Source organism: Salmo salar, chromosome ssa01 (assembly GCF_905237065.1).
Source record: "Salmo salar chromosome ssa01, Ssal_v3.1, whole genome shotgun sequence".
Lineage (NCBI taxonomy): Eukaryota > Metazoa > Chordata > Actinopteri > Salmoniformes > Salmonidae > Salmo > Salmo salar.
Genome location: NC_059442.1, coordinates 33,251,005 through 33,271,534, shown reverse-complemented (window position 1 = coordinate 33,271,534; position 20,530 = coordinate 33,251,005). Strand labels below are relative to the sequence as shown.

At 45.1% G+C, this 20,530-nt stretch overlaps 1 protein-coding gene across 1 annotated transcript in view; it reads left to right on the top strand.

The window, feature by feature from the left end:
• The window catches only part of aqr (aquarius intron-binding spliceosomal factor), a 60,729-nt gene that overhangs the window by 38,220 nt on the left and 1,979 nt on the right, over positions 1 to 20,530 (top strand). The window contains exons 28-34 of the mRNA XM_014193836.2: positions 51 to 122; positions 799 to 986; positions 1,730 to 1,901; positions 7,418 to 7,588; positions 15,118 to 15,203; positions 18,376 to 18,550; positions 19,991 to 20,104. Coding sequence (XP_014049311.2) covers positions 51 to 122; positions 799 to 986; positions 1,730 to 1,901; positions 7,418 to 7,588; positions 15,118 to 15,203; positions 18,376 to 18,550; positions 19,991 to 20,104 — 978 coding nt within the window. The remainder of the gene's footprint in view (positions 1 to 50; positions 123 to 798; positions 987 to 1,729; positions 1,902 to 7,417; positions 7,589 to 15,117; positions 15,204 to 18,375; positions 18,551 to 19,990; positions 20,105 to 20,530) is intronic.

Sequence of the window (20,530 nt, the reverse complement as noted above, 5' to 3'; positions counted from 1 at the left end):
CTCGGGTCAGAGGCAACTCGTCACTTACACAAATGTTCTTCTGTTTTCAGTATGACAACATCCTGATGGAGGAAGCAGCTCAGATCCTGGAGATAGAGACCTTCATCCCTCTCCTGCTGCAGGTACATTACTACAGCCAGACCCCCAAATCCCACTGGTCTGAAGCCCTTTTTTAGGTCTATACTTCCCCTGAGAAGAGAACTCCTTGTCACTCAGGATGAATGGGGTCATCATGCTGAGGCCTAATAGCCTCAGGTAGCAGATGGCATCAGGGAGACCATTAAGCCACATCAACCTGGCCAACAACCTCTTAGTCTCCTCTTGCTCCAACCAACGCTAACATCCAACCCATCATGCCTGCTGTCGTAGCATCGCAGGCGGTAACGAGAATCCACATCCCCCACCTTTCATTTTCCTTCCATTGGATCCCTATCAGTGATTGAATCAGGCTGGACTTATGAGCCTTGGTAATATCAGGTTTGTCTGGGGTCAAGCCCTCATTACTCTCCCTCCTAATCAGCAGAAGCCTAGTAAACGCATCAGTGAGGCTCCGCTCTGTCTCTATCCTACCTCTCCTCTCCTGCATTCCCAGTATTATATACCAGCCAGATAGATGGCGCACAAAGTTCACCACTCAGTTCACAGGCAGAGGGAGGAGAATGGAGAGAAGGAAAGGTGAAGAGCAGATGTGTGAAGAGGTGCAGGGCCGGTGATGGGCGTTTTTGAATTACAAGGCGTTTTCCCTAAGAACACTTTGTGGAGAAGAACTGACCTTGTATCTTTCCTCTCCCGCTCCAGAACCCAGAAGACGGTTACAGCAGGCTGAAGCGTTGGATCATGATAGGAGACCACCACCAGCTGCCCCCCGTCATTAAGAACATGGCTTTCCAGAAGTACTCCAACATGGAGCAGTCCCTGTTCACCCGCTTCGTACGCCTAGGGGTGCCCACCGTTGACCTGGACGCACAGGGACGTGCCCGCGCCAGGTGGGTTAGACACTGGGGACAAGGGAATATGGTTTAAACTGAAACGCTGAATACGGTACATATTATTTTGATCTAATCAAACATAAACAAGTCATTTGAAGTTTTCATCATCAAACATTTATGCACAAATAGCAACAGAATATTTGGTTTAGTGTGAATGTGACATTTCTTAATCCTCTTAAACATAAGACAAGACAAGAATAACTAGTCTGTTAGCCAGGAGGGTTTAATTGGTTATGTCCGTGATCCAATAGGTTCTAAGTAGCCGCTGATACACGTGAATGGCTCCCTGGCTAATTGGCTTGGCTAATCAGTAGTAGTGCCCTCAGTATGTACTGTATACTAACATGGACGCTAGAATGGTGAATAGTGAATCGCTCTTTAAAGGTGCTACACTAAGGTTTTTTTTTTTTTTTACATTTTTGCATTATAATTTCAGAAAACGTTGATCATATTCCTGGCGCTAAAAGTGGAATGATAGTGTTTCACAGTATTACTTACCCGCCAATGTTCTGACTGGCCGTGATATTGGCCTTTGGATTTCTTCTGCCAGAGCGGAATCTGTTGTCAAACTGGGAAAGCTGTTTTGACTTTGTGGCTATTAGTGGCAGATAAATGATGGCCATTTTCTGAAATTACAATGCAAACATTCTACATAATCCTATGTGTAGCACCTTTTTAATACTGTGTCATTCTCTAACCATATGAATGACTGCTAACATGGTAGTCCATCTCTCCTCCAGTCTGTGTAACCTGTATAACTGGCGCTATAAGCAGCTGGGGAACCTGCCCCACGTACAGCTCTTGCCCCAGTTCCAGGCCCCCAACCCTGGCCTGACCTTCGACTTCCAGCTAATCAACGTGGAGGACTTCAATGGAGTGGGAGAGTCCGAGCCCAACCCTTACTTCTACCAGGTTAATAATGCACATTTATACAGGAACACGCACAAGGACTTTGCGTACGCCCACACACACAAGCACGCAAACACAAGCAGTCCACCTAGACTTACACACACACACACACACACACACACACACACACACACACACACACACACTTCACATATGCGCACACTCACCACAGTAGCATAGTAGTGTTTATTGTTCAAGGATTCATTCATTTTAAAGCTTAATGGATTCAGAACAAGTCCAGATGATATATTCATTACCCGGGCTAGCTAACCGTTAACACTGGAGCCACTCAGGACAGGCTAATGACTCTGTCCTCCAGACTAGCACTTAGATTGTCTTTCCTTATAAAGTGGCTTAGGCTGGTGTCTCTGTCTGTCTGTGTGCGTGTCTCTGTCTGTCTGTGTGCGTGTCTCTGTCTGTCTGTGTGCGTGTCTCTGTCTGTCTGTGTGCGTGTCTCTGTCTGTCTGTGTGCGTGTCTCTGTCTGTCTGTGTGCGTGTCTCTGTCTGTCTGTGTGCGTGTCTCTGTCTGTCTGTGTTTCCGTCTCAGGGTTTCCGTTAGGAAAATGTGGCGCCGGACATTTGACTGGCAGCATTTTAATGAACTGGACCCATATGCATTGGGTGCATAATCTGATTAGGGCTTCCACCCACAGTGCTCAGAATGACAGATCAGGTTTAGATTATGGTGATAGGTTTGAACAGAACATGCAGCTCCGTGCGTCGTCCTTACTGAGTTCTGATGCACACTTTGAAGTAGAGTTGGGCGGTATCCAGATGTTCATACCGTTTCTGTGCCATACCGTTTCTGTGCCGTACCGTTGCTGTGCCATACCGGGGTATAAAAACGGGGGGGGGGGCTATTTCTGGGGGGACGCACAAAACAATTTAGGCAACAGAGGTCTTGACCCAGGAGAGGGTTGAATGTCTCTGCTGTAACCAAGAAGCTTGATGTAGCCACTTAGCCAGCAGGTTAGCAAAACCAATGTATAGCTGGAGCTCTGAGCTGGATTTCATTTATTTCACATATTATATTTCTTATAGTTATACTTAATTTAAAGTTATAAGCAGTGGTGTAGCCCGCAGACCCTGCACAGTTTATGGTATAAACGGTATATCGGCCAATAATACTTTGAAGATGTTAAAATAACTGTCCACATTTACTTTTCCTCACACAACAAGATGAGTAACGAACAGCAAAATCACAAGCCTATGTCAATCTACTATCCCCCATAGTAGAAAAGTTGACCTATTCTATTGGTCTGCTTGTCGTTCTGTGCAAGAAAGAAATTGCCTATTCCAAACGGACTCTGGGACAGTTGTGGGACGATACAACCAATACATTTAAAAAAAAAATATTATTATAATTTTTTTTAAAAGCAATGAGTCACAATGTTTAGGTTAAAATGTTGATAAACAATTATTTCTTCACATTATAAGCGTACCAATGCACACAAGCACTAGGCTAGGCACAAATGTTAATTCCCTAATGCAATGAGCAGGAAAACACTTTGTCAAAAGGGCACCTCCGATGTTAGCAGTTTCATGTGACTGATAAGAAAATAGCAGTTAGAAATCTAGGAAGAGGAGAGACCTAAAGATGTAGTCTTACTCTACTGGACAATGACAGAATGTTGATTTGAAAACCAATAGAACTTGAGAGAAATAAGCTTCTGGTTTCAATGGTATATGGAGGTCTTTATTAAAGAATTGCCTCCACGTTTCTATGGTCAGAATCGGATTTTAACGAGGCTGCTTTGAAGTGAGGTAAGACTTGCCTCATAATATGAAGTAAAACTTTCCGGTTTTAAGAAATGAAGTACCGGTATATGTTTTTGGCCTCGTAAAAGCTCGTTTCACTCCAGCAGCAACGAACAAGCTGTTTGAGTAGCTGTAGCAGCAGCTATATGACAGAGCTGTATCTGACTAACAAAAATACACTAGGCAATTTAATTATGCAAATGAACCTGTAGACCGATCAGCATGACCGGTCAAATGTATTTCCATCGACTGGTATTTCCGTCAATGAATAGGCTAAAAAGCATTATTTCAGAAGGGCATTTTTTTCTTCTTCTCCCGGACAAGTGGCCTGCGGCAATTAGATTTATCGGCTTTTCATATTTTTTGGGGTGCCAAAAACCGGCTATTACTGGCTAACGGAAACCCTGGTATGCGTGTGTGTGTGCTGAATCTGCCCATTGTTGGTTAAATGAGGAGCGTGTGTCTCTCGGTCTGTACATCAGATCACATGAGCTCCTCTCCTCTCTGTTTTCCTATTGCCACTTTCAGGCGCCGCAAGGAAATGTACCACATCTCATAAATACCCCCCCCCCCCCCCTTTAATAAGCACTCTTGTCCAGAGACCAGAGGGGTAGTGGCGCCCACCACATATACACACACATCAAGAGATCAGAGGGGTGAATTGGACTCTGGAGAGGCAATAGTGTCCAAAAGTGTGGTGAATGCCTGTCACAGCTGTACAAACAGCCTCCTCCCCCCATCACACACTCCAGCTCAAGGCACTCCTTTGGGCTCTAGCAACAGGAGACCTAGCCAACAGCGATCTATCCCCCTGTCTCTTTGGCATGGCTCATTTGCTAAAGTACATTTTACGTTAATACGGCAACCCCTCAAGATCATTGTGAGTGCCCCTGCTCTGTACACACACTTGCAATGGGCCATAAAATGAAAATGTTTCCCCTTATTAATCCACATCTCCTATAGTTGTAAAATGACACACAAGGTATGGTTGTGATGTACACTAGACCAGTTAATCCCAACCTTTTTTTGGTTACTGTACCCCGAATCACATTTTGTTCTGTACTGAAAACCCACAAAGTACCCTGGTGGATTTGACCAATGGTCTTATGAGCCTTCTCAAGTACCCCAGGGGTACATGTACCCCAGATTGGGAACCACTGGACTATGCTGTATATGGTCTTAGCCTCACTTCATTATTCAATAGATCACTGATGGGCGCTAGAGAAGATTGAAGTCACTGGTCATTGGAAAAGGTTAACATTCGATGGATTACTTTAGCATGTCTGTGTATTTACCAGTACATTACATTCTCAGTATCTTTCACTCAGCCCTGATTCTACAGTAGTTCAACTGAGGACTTTTAACTCTCTTTAATTTTCCTAAACGCTAGAACCGCTAAGGCAGTAATTTTGACTGCTCGTGAATTAAAAAACATGAATGTGCCATTTTTAACGTCATGCCTCCCCCCTTCCGGGCTTTTCCTAAGTAAGTCTATAGACTGTAAGATGCTGCTGCTGTTAGAATCTTAATATCACTAACGGAACTGGAGTTATAACCACTTTTATGGCGGCTTGTCTTTAAAAAAATTAAAATAATAAATAAAAATAATAAATAAATAGTCCCCCCCATTGCTCATCATCTTCCTGACAGTTGGGTCTGCTCCGCTCCTTCTCCCGACAGAGTAATGGGCCGTGCCCAGTTGATAATCACCCAGATAATTGCCTCAACTGAACCTGAACTATACCGAAACTAATTTCACACATATATAAGAACCAATGAAATGACGTAAAGTATGATGAGGGAGAATGGGTGAGTTGATGAGTGAAGGGAAGCGAACAATGCACAATGATGTAATCACCAATTGTCATTAAGAACAGAGTGGGCCATTGTATTGGTATATTTCAAATGTTCATCTTTCCACCAAATCCAAGCAGTTTTCTCAGTCTACTTGGAGTACACAGTGAGAACTTGCCATTGTAAATTACCCATCAAGACCAAGATGAATGGATGCACATGCTGCGTTTGCGCTGCTATAAGATCTGAATGAAAACTCTGGCGAGGAAGAAATGAATCATGACATTTCTGATTATTCTCCTGATTCTGAGCCTCAGCCTGAATAACTACATCTCCGAGGCCTAAACACAAAAAATCCAGAACAGTGCACACTGAGCAAGTGCCCGTGCCACTACCAAATGAAACGGTGGGAGAGGAAAGGACTGCACCATTTTTAGATGGAACAAGCCAGTGACAATGCTACGGGACAATTTATCGGCACAAAATGTCATCACTGAGACAGCAGATCCTTCATCTCAAGCAAAACGCATCAGCAATGCCATCACCAGCTTTCATTGTTTATGACATGGGCGTGTTACAGCATTCAGAGACTTGACTCTGGCTAAGCAAGGAGACCCTGTCTGTTGATGAGCTGGGAAGCTTTCATTTCTATCCTGTATGTCCATGGAGCATTCGGTGGGAGGAGCGTGTATATGGAGAGCTTCTGGTCAGACATGTAAGGGATACTTTTCTTTGGAGAAACCATGTCACCGGGTTGCTTCAGAGATCATACGTTACCTCCATTTTGATGACAAAGAAACAGACAAATTTGCCACGGTATCTGATTTATAAATAGACTATTTTTGACTGCTGTCATATTAACACTTATATTTATTATAATGCCATTATTGCTTTTGTGCTGATTATCACTATTTATCAAGCGCACTTGGTGCTTAAAAAGATGTTTAGACTACTGCTGTTTTCATCGATTGACCGTGCGTCTTGCTGACCGCGCGTCTTGCTGACCGCGCCTTAGACCTTCATAAACACAAGCATATATGAAATGTGTTAATTACACTGTTATAATGTTGCAGTCAAAATAACTGCTCATTAGCTTGAAGGGGTGGGGCCCTCGATGCCCAGCGGTTTTAGTGTTAAGGGGTAGAGGAGTGTGCCACATCCATATACTCTTTCCCTCCCTTTTTCTTTCCCTATTTCCTTCCCATCTTCCTTGCTCTCAGCCACATGCCAGTCCTGGGCCGTTACACTCAAACTGAGGCGATGGGCAGAGGCAGCTGTTGCCATGGTTACTGAGATATCTGGAGTTTGGGCACATTAGATCACATTTTGTATTAAGCAGTGACATGAGACAGACGGGCACAACTACTGGATACGCCACACGCAAACACACACACACAGATGTCTGCTCTGATGGGTGGATATGTGTGCCTTACTGCATGTCTGTATCCTAGGGAGTGTCTCTGGGCTTCAAACTGGGCCCCAGAGTATTTCCTGGTCAGATGACATAGTCAGGAAAATCTCCTGGCCTTAGTCATATTAACGGGGTCCATATCAGTCCATCCAGGTCAAGGGGAACAGAAACAGAGGTACATTGTTTTGATGAAATTCCATGGCTAGCTGTCTAGCAGAGGCCCAGGCTGTGGAGGGGGAGAGATGCCTCTCAAACCACCGCTTGGGCACAGATTTAATATACACACACAATGGTTTCCATTACCCTCAAGGACGGATGCTCTCTGGGTACTAAAAGAGTTTGACTTTGGTGTGGAAATAAATTTGTATTACGAACATGAACACTTTTGTAATCATCTCACTTTCTCTCCTATGTAATATAGGCCCATTTAAAACCAGTAGGGGAAAACATTCTCATACGCTAGGAAATTGGTTTTTGTATTTGTAATAGTATTTTGTTTAATTTCCTCTGTGTGCAAAACGTGTTATCTAACCTGCCCTCCCCTCCCTCCCTCTAGAATCTGGGTGAGGCAGAGTACTGTGTCGCTCTGTTCATGTACATGCGTCTGTTGGGATACCCTGCTGACAGGATCAGTATCCTCACCACCTACAATGGACAGAAACACCTCATCAGAGACGTCATCAACCAGCGCTGTGCTGGGAACCCCTTCTTTGGACAGCCCAACAAGGTAAGGTCTCATACACACACCAGAGTTTCCGGACATTTGACCGGCAGCGTTTTAATTTACTGGACATTTGAGAAATGTACCGGACCCATATGTATTGGGTGCGTAACCTGATTAGGGCTTTTACCCACAGTGCTCAGCATGACAGAAATCACATTTTAGATTATGGTAATTCATCTTAACAGAACATGCAACTCAGAGGAAGCTTTGAAGATGTTAGAATAACTCTCCACGTTTACTTTTCCTCAGACAAGATGAGTAACAAAATCACAAGCCTATGTCAATCTACTGTCCCCCATAGTAGAAAAGTTGACCTATTCTATTGGTCAGCTTGTACGTGCGTGAAAGAAAGGGCATTTCCAAACAGACTCTGGGACAGTTGTGGGACAATAGATCCCAAATTCATACAATACATTTGGGAAAAAACATATTAAAAATGAATGAGTCTGAAGCAATGGATCAGAACATTAACTTAAAATGTTGATAAACTATTTCTTCACATTATAAGCTAAGCAATGCACACAAGGAAGTAGACTACGCGCAAATGTAAGTTCAATAATGCAATTAGCGGGAGAACACCGTTGTCAAAGGTGCACTGCACATGCCAGCGGTTTCATGTGACAGAGATGAAATTATCCCTTATCAATGTTGAAAGATGGGAGATCTAAAGATGCAACAACCAGCATGGGTTGCTAATATGACAAGGATTGTTCCTTTGGCTACTGAACAATGAAACAAAGTTGTTTTGAAAACAATAGAACATGAGAGAAATCGGCTACTTTTTTCAATAGCATATGGAAGTCTTTGTAATTGCCTCCACATTTATAGAAACTGATTTTGACTAGGCTACTTTGAAGCAAGGTAAGACATAATATTAAATAAAATATTCAGATTTCACACAATTAGGTATGTTTTCAAAATGCGTACCGCCTCCAGCTCATTGGAAAGTCGTGTGATGCACTGAAGCATGCCTACCGTTGCCTATGCACTTGAATGGGAAGCGTGCTTCAATTACCAGTTTGAAAAATAAAATAGTAGCTATTTTTTATCGTGGCCATCAAAACAATTTTAACACGCGATTGCATTTAGAATTGTTGCGTAATGATTGCTCTTATAAAAGCACGTTTCACACCAGCAGCAACAGGAGCTGTAGCAGCAGCTCTCACGCTGTCTGACAGATTTTCCTCTCTAACTAGGCTCTGTATCTGTATGCTGTGCGTGTGCGATGAATAAGAATCATAACGACTACCGAAAATACACAGCAATTTAATTCCACAAAATTAGGTAAATGTACCTATAGACTGATGAGCATGTGCTGTATTTACATCGACTGGTATTTTCATCAATTAATAGGCTAAAAAGCATTATTTTGCAATGGGATTGCCAATTTGCCTATTTTATTTATCAGCTTGAGAAAAAGATCGGCCAAAAACCGGCTTTTACCGGCTAACGGAAACCCGGACACACACACACAAAACCATGTAAATACACAGAAACCCATTCTTTGGACAGCTCATGAGAGTAAGGCAACACAGATTTGGACACATACAGTGCATTCGGAAAGTATTCATACCTCTTGACCTTCTCTACATTTTAACGTTAAAGCCTTATTCTAAAATGGATTAAATAAAAAAACAATCCTTATCGATCTACACACACTACCCCATAATGACAAAGCGAAAACAGGTTTTTAGAAATTTTTTCAAGTGTATAAAAACATACAAAATACCTTATTTGCATAAGTATTCAGACCCTTTGCTTTGAGACTCAATTGAGCTCAGGTAAATCCTGTTTCCATTGACCACCATCCTTGATGTTTCTACAACTTTATTGGAGTCTACCTGTGGTAAATTCAATTGATTGGACATGATTTGGAAAGGCACACACCTGTCTATATAAGGTCCCACAGTGCAGAGCAAAAACCAAGCCATGAGGTTGAAGGAATTGTTTGTAGAGTTTCAATACAGGATTGTGTCAAGGCACAGATCTGGGGAAGGGTACAAAAACATTTCTGAAGGTCCCCAAGAACACACTGGCCTCCATCATTCTTAAATAGAAGAAGTTCGGGACCACCAAGACTCTTCCAAGAGCTGGCCTTCCAGCCAAACTGAGCAATCGAGGGAGAAGGGCCTTGGTCAGGGAGGTGACTAAGAACCCGATGGTTACTCTGACAGAGCTCCAGAGTTCCACTGTGGAGGGGGGGGGGCCTTCCAGAAGGACAAACATCTCTGCAGCACTCCGCCATTCAGGCCTTTATGGTAGAGTGGCCAATGGAAGCCCCTCAGTAAAAGGCACACGACAGCCCACTTGGGATTTGCCAAAAGGCACCTAAAGGACTCTGACCATGAGAAACAAGATTCTCTGGTCTGATGAAACCAAGATTGAACTCTTTGGCCTGAATGCTGAGTGTCACGTCTGGAACAAACCTGGCACCATCCCTACAGTGAAGCATGGTGGTGGCAGCATCATGCTGTGGGGATGTTTTTCAATGGCAGGGACTGGAAGACTAGTCAGGATCGAGGGAAAGCTGAACGGAGCGAAGTACAGAGATCCTTGACGAGAATCTGCTCCAGAGCGCGCAGACTGGAGCGAAGGTTCTCCTTCCGACAGGACAACGACCCTAAGCACACAGCCAAGACAACGCAGATGTTTTTTTATTTTTAAGTCAAGGTCTGAATACTTTCCGAATGCACTGTACATGACTCTAAGCATGATGGGATGTTAATTTCTTAATGAACTTTGGAACCACACCTGTGTAGATGCCCCTGCTTTCAGTATACTTCATCTCTAATTTAATCAAGTGTTTCCTTTTTATTTAGTCAGTTAACTGAAACTCACTGATTAGCCAGGTAGTGTTCCAACCGGGGCTGAAGCCGTCCCTTGTTAGAGGTGAATGATGAAAATCAGCAGTGTTGTGCTGCGCACCTCAAGGCCCTGGGTTTGAATAGCTCTATATTCCGCTGTGGACCACAGTACAGTGAGTCTTAGGAACTGTTCACATGCATATGCATCGGGAGCAAGTTTAACATATCTCAAATTTTTTGCATACTATGCATTTTTAAGGACTTGTAGTTACTGGGGAAATGTTAAAGTGCTCTCTTTAAATATTTTATTTAAAAAATATATATACATTTAACTAGGCGAGTCAGTTGAGAACAAATTATTATTTACAATGACTGCCTACACCGGCCAAACCCAGACTTTAGAATGGTGATGAATAGATATTTTTTATAAACACTAAAGCCGTTTGCTGTGTTTAACCTGCTACCTTAACTGTGTGAATGGGTCATTTGATTAATGCACACAATCACATTAATGCAAACTCGATTTAGAGCGATCACACTCATACAAACATCCATAGGCAGGTCAGGGCTAATTTAGATTGACATTGATAGAACCCGTAACAAAAGCGATAAGGTTAATCAGTCCACCTAGTTATTCACTGCGACGCTGTGGTGGGAGGGATGAAGGGAGAGGGAGAATGACAGAGGGAAGGAGGGATGTTAGGAGCCTGCACTGAAATCAATCTCTCCTTCTCTTCCGGTGGGTTCGTTTTCTGAAAGCAGTGGTAGGGCGCTGCTACACACAGGGACACTCATACAGATGGACTCAGAGTTTGGACGACGGTGTCATAGAGAGAGAGTTATAATTCTCTACCACTGCCTCCTCTGTGTGGGTCGCTGACCTCTCACTACCCCCAGCATAGCCCTGGGAACCCACTCAACCAAGTGAAAGATGGGACAATTAGGCATGGGCAATTCCCCGCAAACAGTTTCACGGAGACTCAGATTTTTCGCTTTAAAATGTATGTCAAACAAAAAACATTGGTTGCTAAATGAATCAACCATACATCTATATGTACAAGGACTACTTTTAACAATTTACAAAAAACATCTACTTGAAGAACAGTGCAGGTGCAAAGTTTGTTAACAATGCCGGTTTGTGCTGGTGGTGTCATCATTCTGCTACCAAACTTTGCATCTGCGCTGTTCAAGTAAATGTATTTTTTGGTAAAATGTTCTGTGGAATTTGTTAAAAGTAGTCCTTGTACATATAGTTGTATGAGTCTGTGTCACCTTGTTACCATGGAATTTCCTGCTTACGGTCTTCAGTAGTTACCTACAGGCACATGAACAAGAGGGAAGAAGGGGAGAGCAGAGAGAGACCAGAGATACAACAATGAATATTTGAATCCGGTGACCATCTGCTGAGATTCAGTATGACAGTGATGAGAAAGAGAGCTAGTGTTTTTTTCTTTCTGGTCGGGTGTCTTCTGTCAGGGATTCTAGTGTGTGTGTGTGTGTGTGTGTGTGTACACTAGAACAGATCCCACTACCCTTGGATGTGTGCCTGGCTGCTTGCTGTGAAGTCATGACCTCTGCGATTCCCTCCCTGGAAGATTTCACATAAATAACTTAACACAATGCAAAAGCCCCCGGGAAATCTATCTAGCCCCCTCTCTCTCGCTCTCTCTCCCAGAGCTAAAAATAAAAGGTTTCAGCCGTTGCTCTGCGCTGGAAAATATGGTGAAGCATTTTGGCTGAAATTGCACAGCATATTTTCCCCCTTCAGTTTCCACTAGGCTATGCCATTGGGTGGGTGGGTGTTGTGGGGTAACAGTAGGCCCGGTACGTGGGTGGGAGGTCCTGAGAGCGACTGGCCATAGTGTCTGAACAGACACATCTCGACGTCTCACGCTGTTGTAAAAGTGACATTGTTGCTTCTAGTGCTGCACCTGTTCTTTATAGCAACAGGGCGATCTAAATAAATATTGGTCCACTTCCTGGTTTTTCTACCTCCCTCTCTCCCTGGCCTTCCTTTTTCCCATAAGGGGACTCGGAGGCGGTTTGACTTGTGGGACTCCCAAGTCAATGAATAGTGCATTAGCCCAAAAGAAAAGGCTACGATAGGATGATTTATTTAACGCTATTACTGTTCTGAAGCTCTATGGCTCTTCTCTTCCCTCTGGAGTATTGATCCACTCAGGAGAATGGAAGAGGCTGTCTCTTGCTACTGGGATACCCATCTGGCATTCTTCGTCACCTAGACCCTTCCAGTCAACATTAATGGTTCACTGGTAAGGTCTTGAACTGTCTGCAATGCGCAAAGCGTAGGTTGATGGATGAGGGTTTCGATTGAGACAGCCTGGGTCTAGCTATATCAACTGAAGTCGTCATTAACTACTTTAGTGAACAGCTCAACCTATTAGATACTGTATGCAACACTATTGCATAAGGCTGACAATAAAGCCTCCCAAAATCAGCTTGTTTCCTCACTACAAGGAAAAGGAATTCTTTGAAATGTGCTTCTTATACGGACAGGATTGCCGGGGATAAAGCAACTCGCCTGACACGCGATTCCTCGGCTTCAGAAATCCCGGCTATTTCCCTCCTATAACAGCCATAAATTGTGTTGTCACCCTGAGTCTGTGAGGGCCAGGTAAGCAGCCTGGGTAGTGTAGGTAAATACCCTGGGCTGGGCCCCTCTAAACCGTATTACACCCCCCTGCCTCTCCATGTGGCCCAGCATGATTACAGCAGGAACAACACATACCATTCCCTCCTCTGTAAGAAGATCCGCTGCTCTCTGGGTTTTTAGGAAGGGAGCTCAGCTCACACTCTCGCTCGTAAACATCTGAACTAAATCCGGCCATCCTCAACACACGCATGCCCTCATGTTCACTAATCTACTGCAGAACACACCAGCCACCGCAGAGCTAGCACTTTGCAGGTTGTTTCCTGTTTTAATGTCACATGCACAGGTACAGTAAAATGCGTTTCTTGCCAGCTCTAACCTCAACAATGCAGTAATCAATAATGTAATACCAAAAATAACAAGGTAGAACAAAAACACAATATATAAACATAAGAACATGATTAAGTAAGTAAGCATACTATATAGAGGGTCAGTTCCAGTACCATATTTACAATGTGCAGGGGAGGTACTGGATCAATAGAGGTAGATATGTATGGGGTAAGGTGACTAGGCATCAGGATATATGATGAACAGGGTATCAACAGTGTATATGATGATTGTATGTGAGTGGGTGTGTAGAGTGAGTATAAATGTATGTGCATATTATGTGTGTATGAGGAAATGGAGAGTGTTTTGTATGTGTGTTGGAGTATCAGTGTGCTTAGTGTGTAGGGCCCTGTGACTGTGCATAGAGACATAAAATAGGAAGGTCAACTCAGTCTGTGTAGCCATATTTTTGTTAGCTAGCTATTTAGCAGTCTTATGGCATAGGGATGGAAGCTGTTCAGGAGCCTGTTAGTGTCAGACTTGATGCACCGGTACCGCTTGCCATGTGGAAGCAGAGAGAGAACAGTCCATGGCTTGGGTGGTTGGAGTCTTTAATGATTTTCTTTTTCACGCCACCTGATATAGAGGTCTTTCCGAGCAAGGAGCTTGGCCCAATGATGTACTGGGCTGTCCACACCACCCTGTATAGCACCATGCGATCGAGGGCGGTGCTATTGCCATACCAAGCAGTGATGCACCCAGTCAAGATTCTCTTAATGGTGCAGCGGTGGAACCTTTTGAGGATTTGAGGGCCCATGACAAACCTTTTCAACCTCCTGAGGGGGAAAAAGTGCTGTCGCGCCTCCTTCACGACTGTGCACATGTTTGGACCACTAATCTCTAACTGATTTGGACACCAAGGAACTTGAAGCTCTCGACCCGCTCCACTGCAGTCCCGCTGATGTGGATTGGGGCATGCCCTCCCCCGTTTCCTGTGGTCCACGATCAGCTCCTTATTCTTACTGACGTTGAGGGAGAGGTTGTTGTTCCGGTCCCACACTGCCAGGTCACTGACCTCCTCCCTGTAGGCTGTCTCATCGTCGCTGGTGATCAGGCCTACCATCTTCGTGTCGTCAGCAAATTTGAGGATGGTGTTGGAGTCATGTGTGGCCACGCAGTCGTGGGTGTACAGGAGGGGACTAAGTACACACCCCTGTGGGGCCCCCGTGTTGAAGGTCAGCGTGATGTTGCCTACCCACACCACCTGGGGTTGGCCCGTCAGGAAGTCCAGGAGCCAGTTGCAGGTGTTCAGTCCCAGGGCCCTAGGCTTGGTGACGAGCTTGGAGTTGAATGCTGAGCTGTAGTCATTGAGCATGAACAGCATTCTCACACAGACATTCCTCTTATCTAGGTGGGTGAAGGCAGTGTGGAGTGCAATTGAGATTGCGTCGCCTATGGATCTGCTGGGGCTGTATGCAAATTGGACTGGGTCTAGTGTGCCTGGGATGATGGAGTTGATGTGTGCCGTAACCAGCCTCTCAAAGCTTCATGATTACAGATGTGAGGGCTACAGGGCGGTAGTCATTGTGGCGTGAAGCCTTAGAGTTCTTGGGAACAGGAATGATGGTGGACATCTTAAAACGTGGGGATTACAGACTGGGTAGAGTACCTGGATATAGCTGCCAGTTGTTCTGAGAACGCACCCTGGAACACCATCGGGCCCGCGGCCTTGCGGGTTTTGGCCTGATTTAAAGACGTGTTAAATAATGGATGTGTGTGTTCCTCTTTAGGTGACGACGGTGGACAGGTTTCAGGGTCAGCAGAATGACTACATCATCCTGTCACTGGTCCGCACCAGAGCTGTGGGACATCTGAGGTAGGCACTTTACCGCACAACACACACACACTTCAACACAAGCAGAAATCCACCACACCAGTCACTTTACCCTGCAGAGGAGCTTTTTTTTTAATTTATTTTTATTTAAGTATGTCTTTTTAAAGAGTCTCTTGGTATGAATAAATATGGAGTTTTCTGAAAGTTGGTTAGGTCTTTGCAGACTTATTTCTCATGTCACGCACAGGGTGGATAAAGTCAGCTTTTGAGGAGGTAAAAAAAGGGGAGCGTGCAGCCGCACTAACCATTTTTTGTAAAGTTCAGCTGCAGCATTGTGTGAAGATGATTGGGGTGAGGGTATCGAACAAAGAGCAGCTTTACCATCAAAGGCTTTTTGTAAAACAGCCTATTACAGGTTCAAAGAGCCCTGTTGGTAACCCCTCGCCTGTGTTAAGTTGTCTTTTTCTGCTCTTTATCGCAAACTCTTTCTTACCATTTTTGTCGGTGTCCCTGTCTCTGTCCCTCTCTTAACCTTTCGCTTCCCCTTTCGCGTCTACTTTTACTCTTTTTCTCTTGCTGTTTCTTTCTCTCCCTCTATTCCTTTCTCTCTCTCTCCCACCCTCCGTCTCCCTCTCGCTCTCTCTGAATTGATACCTAGTGAAAAGACCTTTCATTTCCAGGCTGCTGTGAGATACCCACGAGCCCCTCTTCCTTAATACGCTGCATATTAAACACCAGGCAAACACTGCCACAGTATTTTAGCTCTCTGTACCAGGCCACGCGCACACATACTCTCCCTCTCCTTGTGATATATAGTGGTGGGTGTGCTGGTGTAATGGGTTTTTATGGATGAAGGCCTACCCCATTGGAGTCGCGACACAGCCGACCGAAATTGAAGTCTCCAAATGGCGCTTTGGCTGGATGAATAAGCCATCCTCTCTTTTGAAGCCTCTTCTAGTTTAGCAGCAAGTGCATAAAGCCAGGGCCAGAAAAACACTTAAACTCCCTTTTCTCTGTGTCTGATAAAGGAGTAGATTGATGGGCTGGTGATGAAGTGGTGCGTGTGGGCCAGGGAGAGTCGCCAGTTTATCATGTTGTCGTCACCCAGGCATGCCCTCGTCTCGCCTATCTCCCGTTTAATCTTGTCTCACACGGGAGATTACACACTTCTGCCTAATTCACAGTTCATTCTCTGTCTCTTTATATGTGGAGTGGGTTTTAAAACACCTCTATTATGGCCAAGAGTTAGTTATTTACTGAAGAGGAGAGGAAATGCTGTATTGTAACTGCAAGACATGAGCGTTTCATCAATGAGACATTGCAAGTGTTCTTTTTGAATGGCTGTGTACTTTATACTATGATAGACATTAAACCACTGTTGAACATGGCCCTATGAATTCTCAAACGACCCCTTCAATAACAACATTGCCTACTTGTCTGTTTTGAGTATAGAAATACATCAAGCTAGAGAGGATCTCTGTGACTGATTGTGCTAACTTAATTCATATATTGGTGGCCTTTCTGAATGGGTGGGAAAGCAGTGATTCATGGGAAATTCCCCCTGCTGTCTCTCCCACGCTGCGGTATTGCCTCGCTTCACTCCACTCTGCTCACAGCAACCCGCTGCCATGCAACTGACCGTATGACAAGCTGACCCCTGGATCTGACAGTCTAGGAGAAGCCCTCCCACTGAGAGAGACACTGGGAGGGACACATACATAGACAGACACACTGTGACAGGATCACACACACGCATGTACTGGGACACACACACACACCGGGTCAGACGCAGACACACACTGACAGGTGCACAACAGCACACATGTGCAGGTATACCCAAATGTTCACAGAAACGCACACACACACACCAGAGAGTAGACATGCAGGGCCACCGACACACCTCGACGGGCACAGACAGACTCACTGCCCCTCTACGTGGCTGCTTATGTCAAGGAACCACCCAGCTGGGCGTCCTCTACCCCTGCACACAGAGCTGTTTCCCCAGGCCAACACTGCTTCTGATTGGCTCCTCTCTTGTCAGGCTCTTTGCTGATTGGAGGGCTTCTCTTGTGGTTTGTTTCTGTGGCAGTGATGTGTTTTTAGGTAGCTTTTCCATGGTCCACGTTCTTGACTTGTTGTTGCCTTGTTAACTAAAGAGATTACTACACACACACCGACACACAGTTTAACACAGCACACCACACTAACACACAAGTGTAGATTCATCTCGTGGTCTACTTGTGTTCATTCCACATCTTGTCTGCGTATGAATGTATGTTTTGTGTGTTGAATACGCCAGAGAAATCTCCTCCCTTCCCACGTAAAAGCCTTCACCTCGGTCCATGTTGACAGGAGCAGTAGTGGTGGAACTGGAGAAGGTATTACAGGCAGCTGTTATACAGTCATTTGATATTTCTACCTGGAACTACCTGCCTTTGTCTTGGTTGAACTACTGCCTCTCTAAGGTCTGAATACAGTAGATAAACCTACTGGTGTAACATAATGGCTAACCAGCAGCCCATTGGGAACAGTTGGTTCCCTGCTTTTACCCATATAGTCCAGAAGTTGAAATGAGGAAATATTGTGCTGCTAATGTGCGCTGTCTTTTCATGGCTGCTTAGATAAATGAGGCATATATCATACATATATCTATCCCATAATGTCACTGGCTCCTCCCTGGGGACCAGGACTAGTAGAGTATGGCAGCCTCTGTTTTATTAAACACGCCACTACGGTACGGCTGTATTACAGCCAGGGAAACAGAGAAGATTCCAGACTCCCCTCTCCCTCCTGCTAATCCTTTAATTCCATTGGATGGAAAGAAAGTAGCCTATCTCCTCGCCCCTCTGCCCTTTTCTTTTGTCTGTCGCTCCTCTCGCTGTATTTTCTCTCCCTCTCGTTCCTTGCCCTCTGCTTTTTCTCCTCTCGCCATCCGCCCCTCCCTCTCTATTTTTGTATTTATCCTCACCTTTGCCGCCTTATCTTTCTTTAAAGACTCTACTCCTGCTCTCTCATCTCTGTCCCTTTCGCTCCTTTCCAGTTCCTTTAGAAATGTATTTTTCTCACCCACTTGCTTTGGGAGTGGAATGGCTGTGTAGATAGTGTATAAGCTTGTGATTTATAGGCTAAATGCGCCAAGTGGTTTAAAATGTAATATTTCTCTCTCACTCCCCCTTCCTCCTCTTCCCCCCTCCCTCGCTCGCTCTCTCCACAGGGATGTGAGACGGTTGGTAGTAGCCATGTCCAGGTCCAGACTTGGCCTCTACATCTTTGGACGGGTCAGTCTGTTCCAGAACTGCTTTGAACTGACTCCTGCCTTCAACCAGCTCACTGCCAGACCCATGAAGCTCCACATCAGACCCAATGAATACTACACACAGGGACAGCCTGTGAGTACATACACAATCACACACAGAGACAAACGAATACACACACGCAAGCATGCAAGCTTGAATATGTGTTCATGCACACTATCAGGCACATGCACACTCAGGCACAACTACACACAAAACTATTTGACTCAAACACTTTCTCACACACAGACATTTCTATGCAGTACCCTTTCCAGCTCCTGCATAGTACATACCCCTTCATCCCCACTGCAGCCTAATCCTGCCTGTCTGAATTCTTAATGGATGGAGTGATTCCCCCCCCCTCGTTCTATCCAGCCTCTTACCCACCGGCCCAGTCAGTTAATACCATTCAGGTAAAGGTAGACTGTTACAGACAGGGGGGAAACAGTATATTATTAACCCCCAAAGGTCACCAGGCAAAGCCAGTCTACCCCAAACCATACCCCCTCCAGGATAGTGCTAGACGGTGTACACACACACACACACACTGGCACAAGAGCTCCAGTTCCCGGGGGAGATAGTTCCTCTAGGCGCGCACATGTGCCCCCCTTGACCTATCAGAAGAGTGCCTTCCCGGACGCTCCACTTTCCACTGTCTTTCCCATCCCTCTCTGAGCCTTACTCATTATAGACAATATAATAACACCTATCTGGGACCTGTTGTAAAGCACATAGAGAAATCATGTAATATTCACTTTGTCTATGCTTAGTTGCCCTTGATGACATGATAGTGAAACGTGATTTGGCTAATGTATAGTTATTGTAATGCTGTGGGCGAGTTGCACTTAACTCTTTCCCCTTAACTTGCAGTAAAATAGTTTTAAGGGGAAACAGTTAAGCGCAACTCACCCACAGACTTTACTGCGCGCCCACTGGTTGAATCATTGTGGAATAGACGTTGAATTGACATCTGTTCCTAGTGGGCAGTCTTGTTTTGCAATGCGGCAGCTCCCTGCTCCCACCACACACACACACACACACACACACACACACACACACACACACACACACACACACAGCCCAGTGGACCGCTGCAATGCCAGAGTAGTACTTATGTTTAGGGGGAATTCATTAATGCAGCTGAGAGAATATTCAACTCACCCACCAGGCTCTGTCTTCCTATTTGCATATTCCCTTTCTCTGCCTCTCACTCACTCACTCACTCACTCACTCACTCACTCACTCACACTCTCTCTCTCTCTCTCACTCTCTCACTCTCTCTCTCACTCTCTCTCTACACTCTCTCACACTCTCTCACACTCTCTCTCACACTCTCTCTCTCACACTCTCTCACACTCTCTCACACTCTCTCACACTCTCTCTCACTCTCTCTCACACTCTCTCTCTCTCTCACTCTCTCTCACACTCACTCTCACACCGTAGGCGCATTAATAGTAAGTGGTCTAAACTAATCGATTTGATGAGGACTGAAGGGAGAAATGAATAAACCGTAAACCATCTCTCTCCCTCCTCCAGAGAGAGCCTCGTTCTTCCCAGCTCGACCAGGTGATCAAGAACATGCCGGAGATGGCCAACCTGGTCTACAACATGTACATACACATGATCCAGAGCACCCAGCAGTACAGACAGGTAACTACTGACCTCACTACACCCAGCAGTACAGACAGGTAACTACTGACCTCACTACACCCAGCAGTACAGACAGGTAACTACTGACCTCGCTACACCCAGCAGTACAGACAGGTAACTACTGACCTCACTACACCCAGCAGTACAGACAGGTAACTACTGACCTCGCTACACCCAGCAGTACAGACAGGTAACTACTGACCTCGCTACACCCAGCAGTACAGACGGGTAACTACTGACCTCGCTACACCCAGCAGTACAGACAGGTAACTACTGACCTCGCTACACCCAGCAGTACAGACAGGTAACTACTGACCTCGCTACACCCAGCAGTACAGACAGGTAACTACTGACCTCACTACACCCAGCAGTACAGACAGGTAACTACTGACCTCGCTACACCCAGCAGTACAGACGGGTAACTAC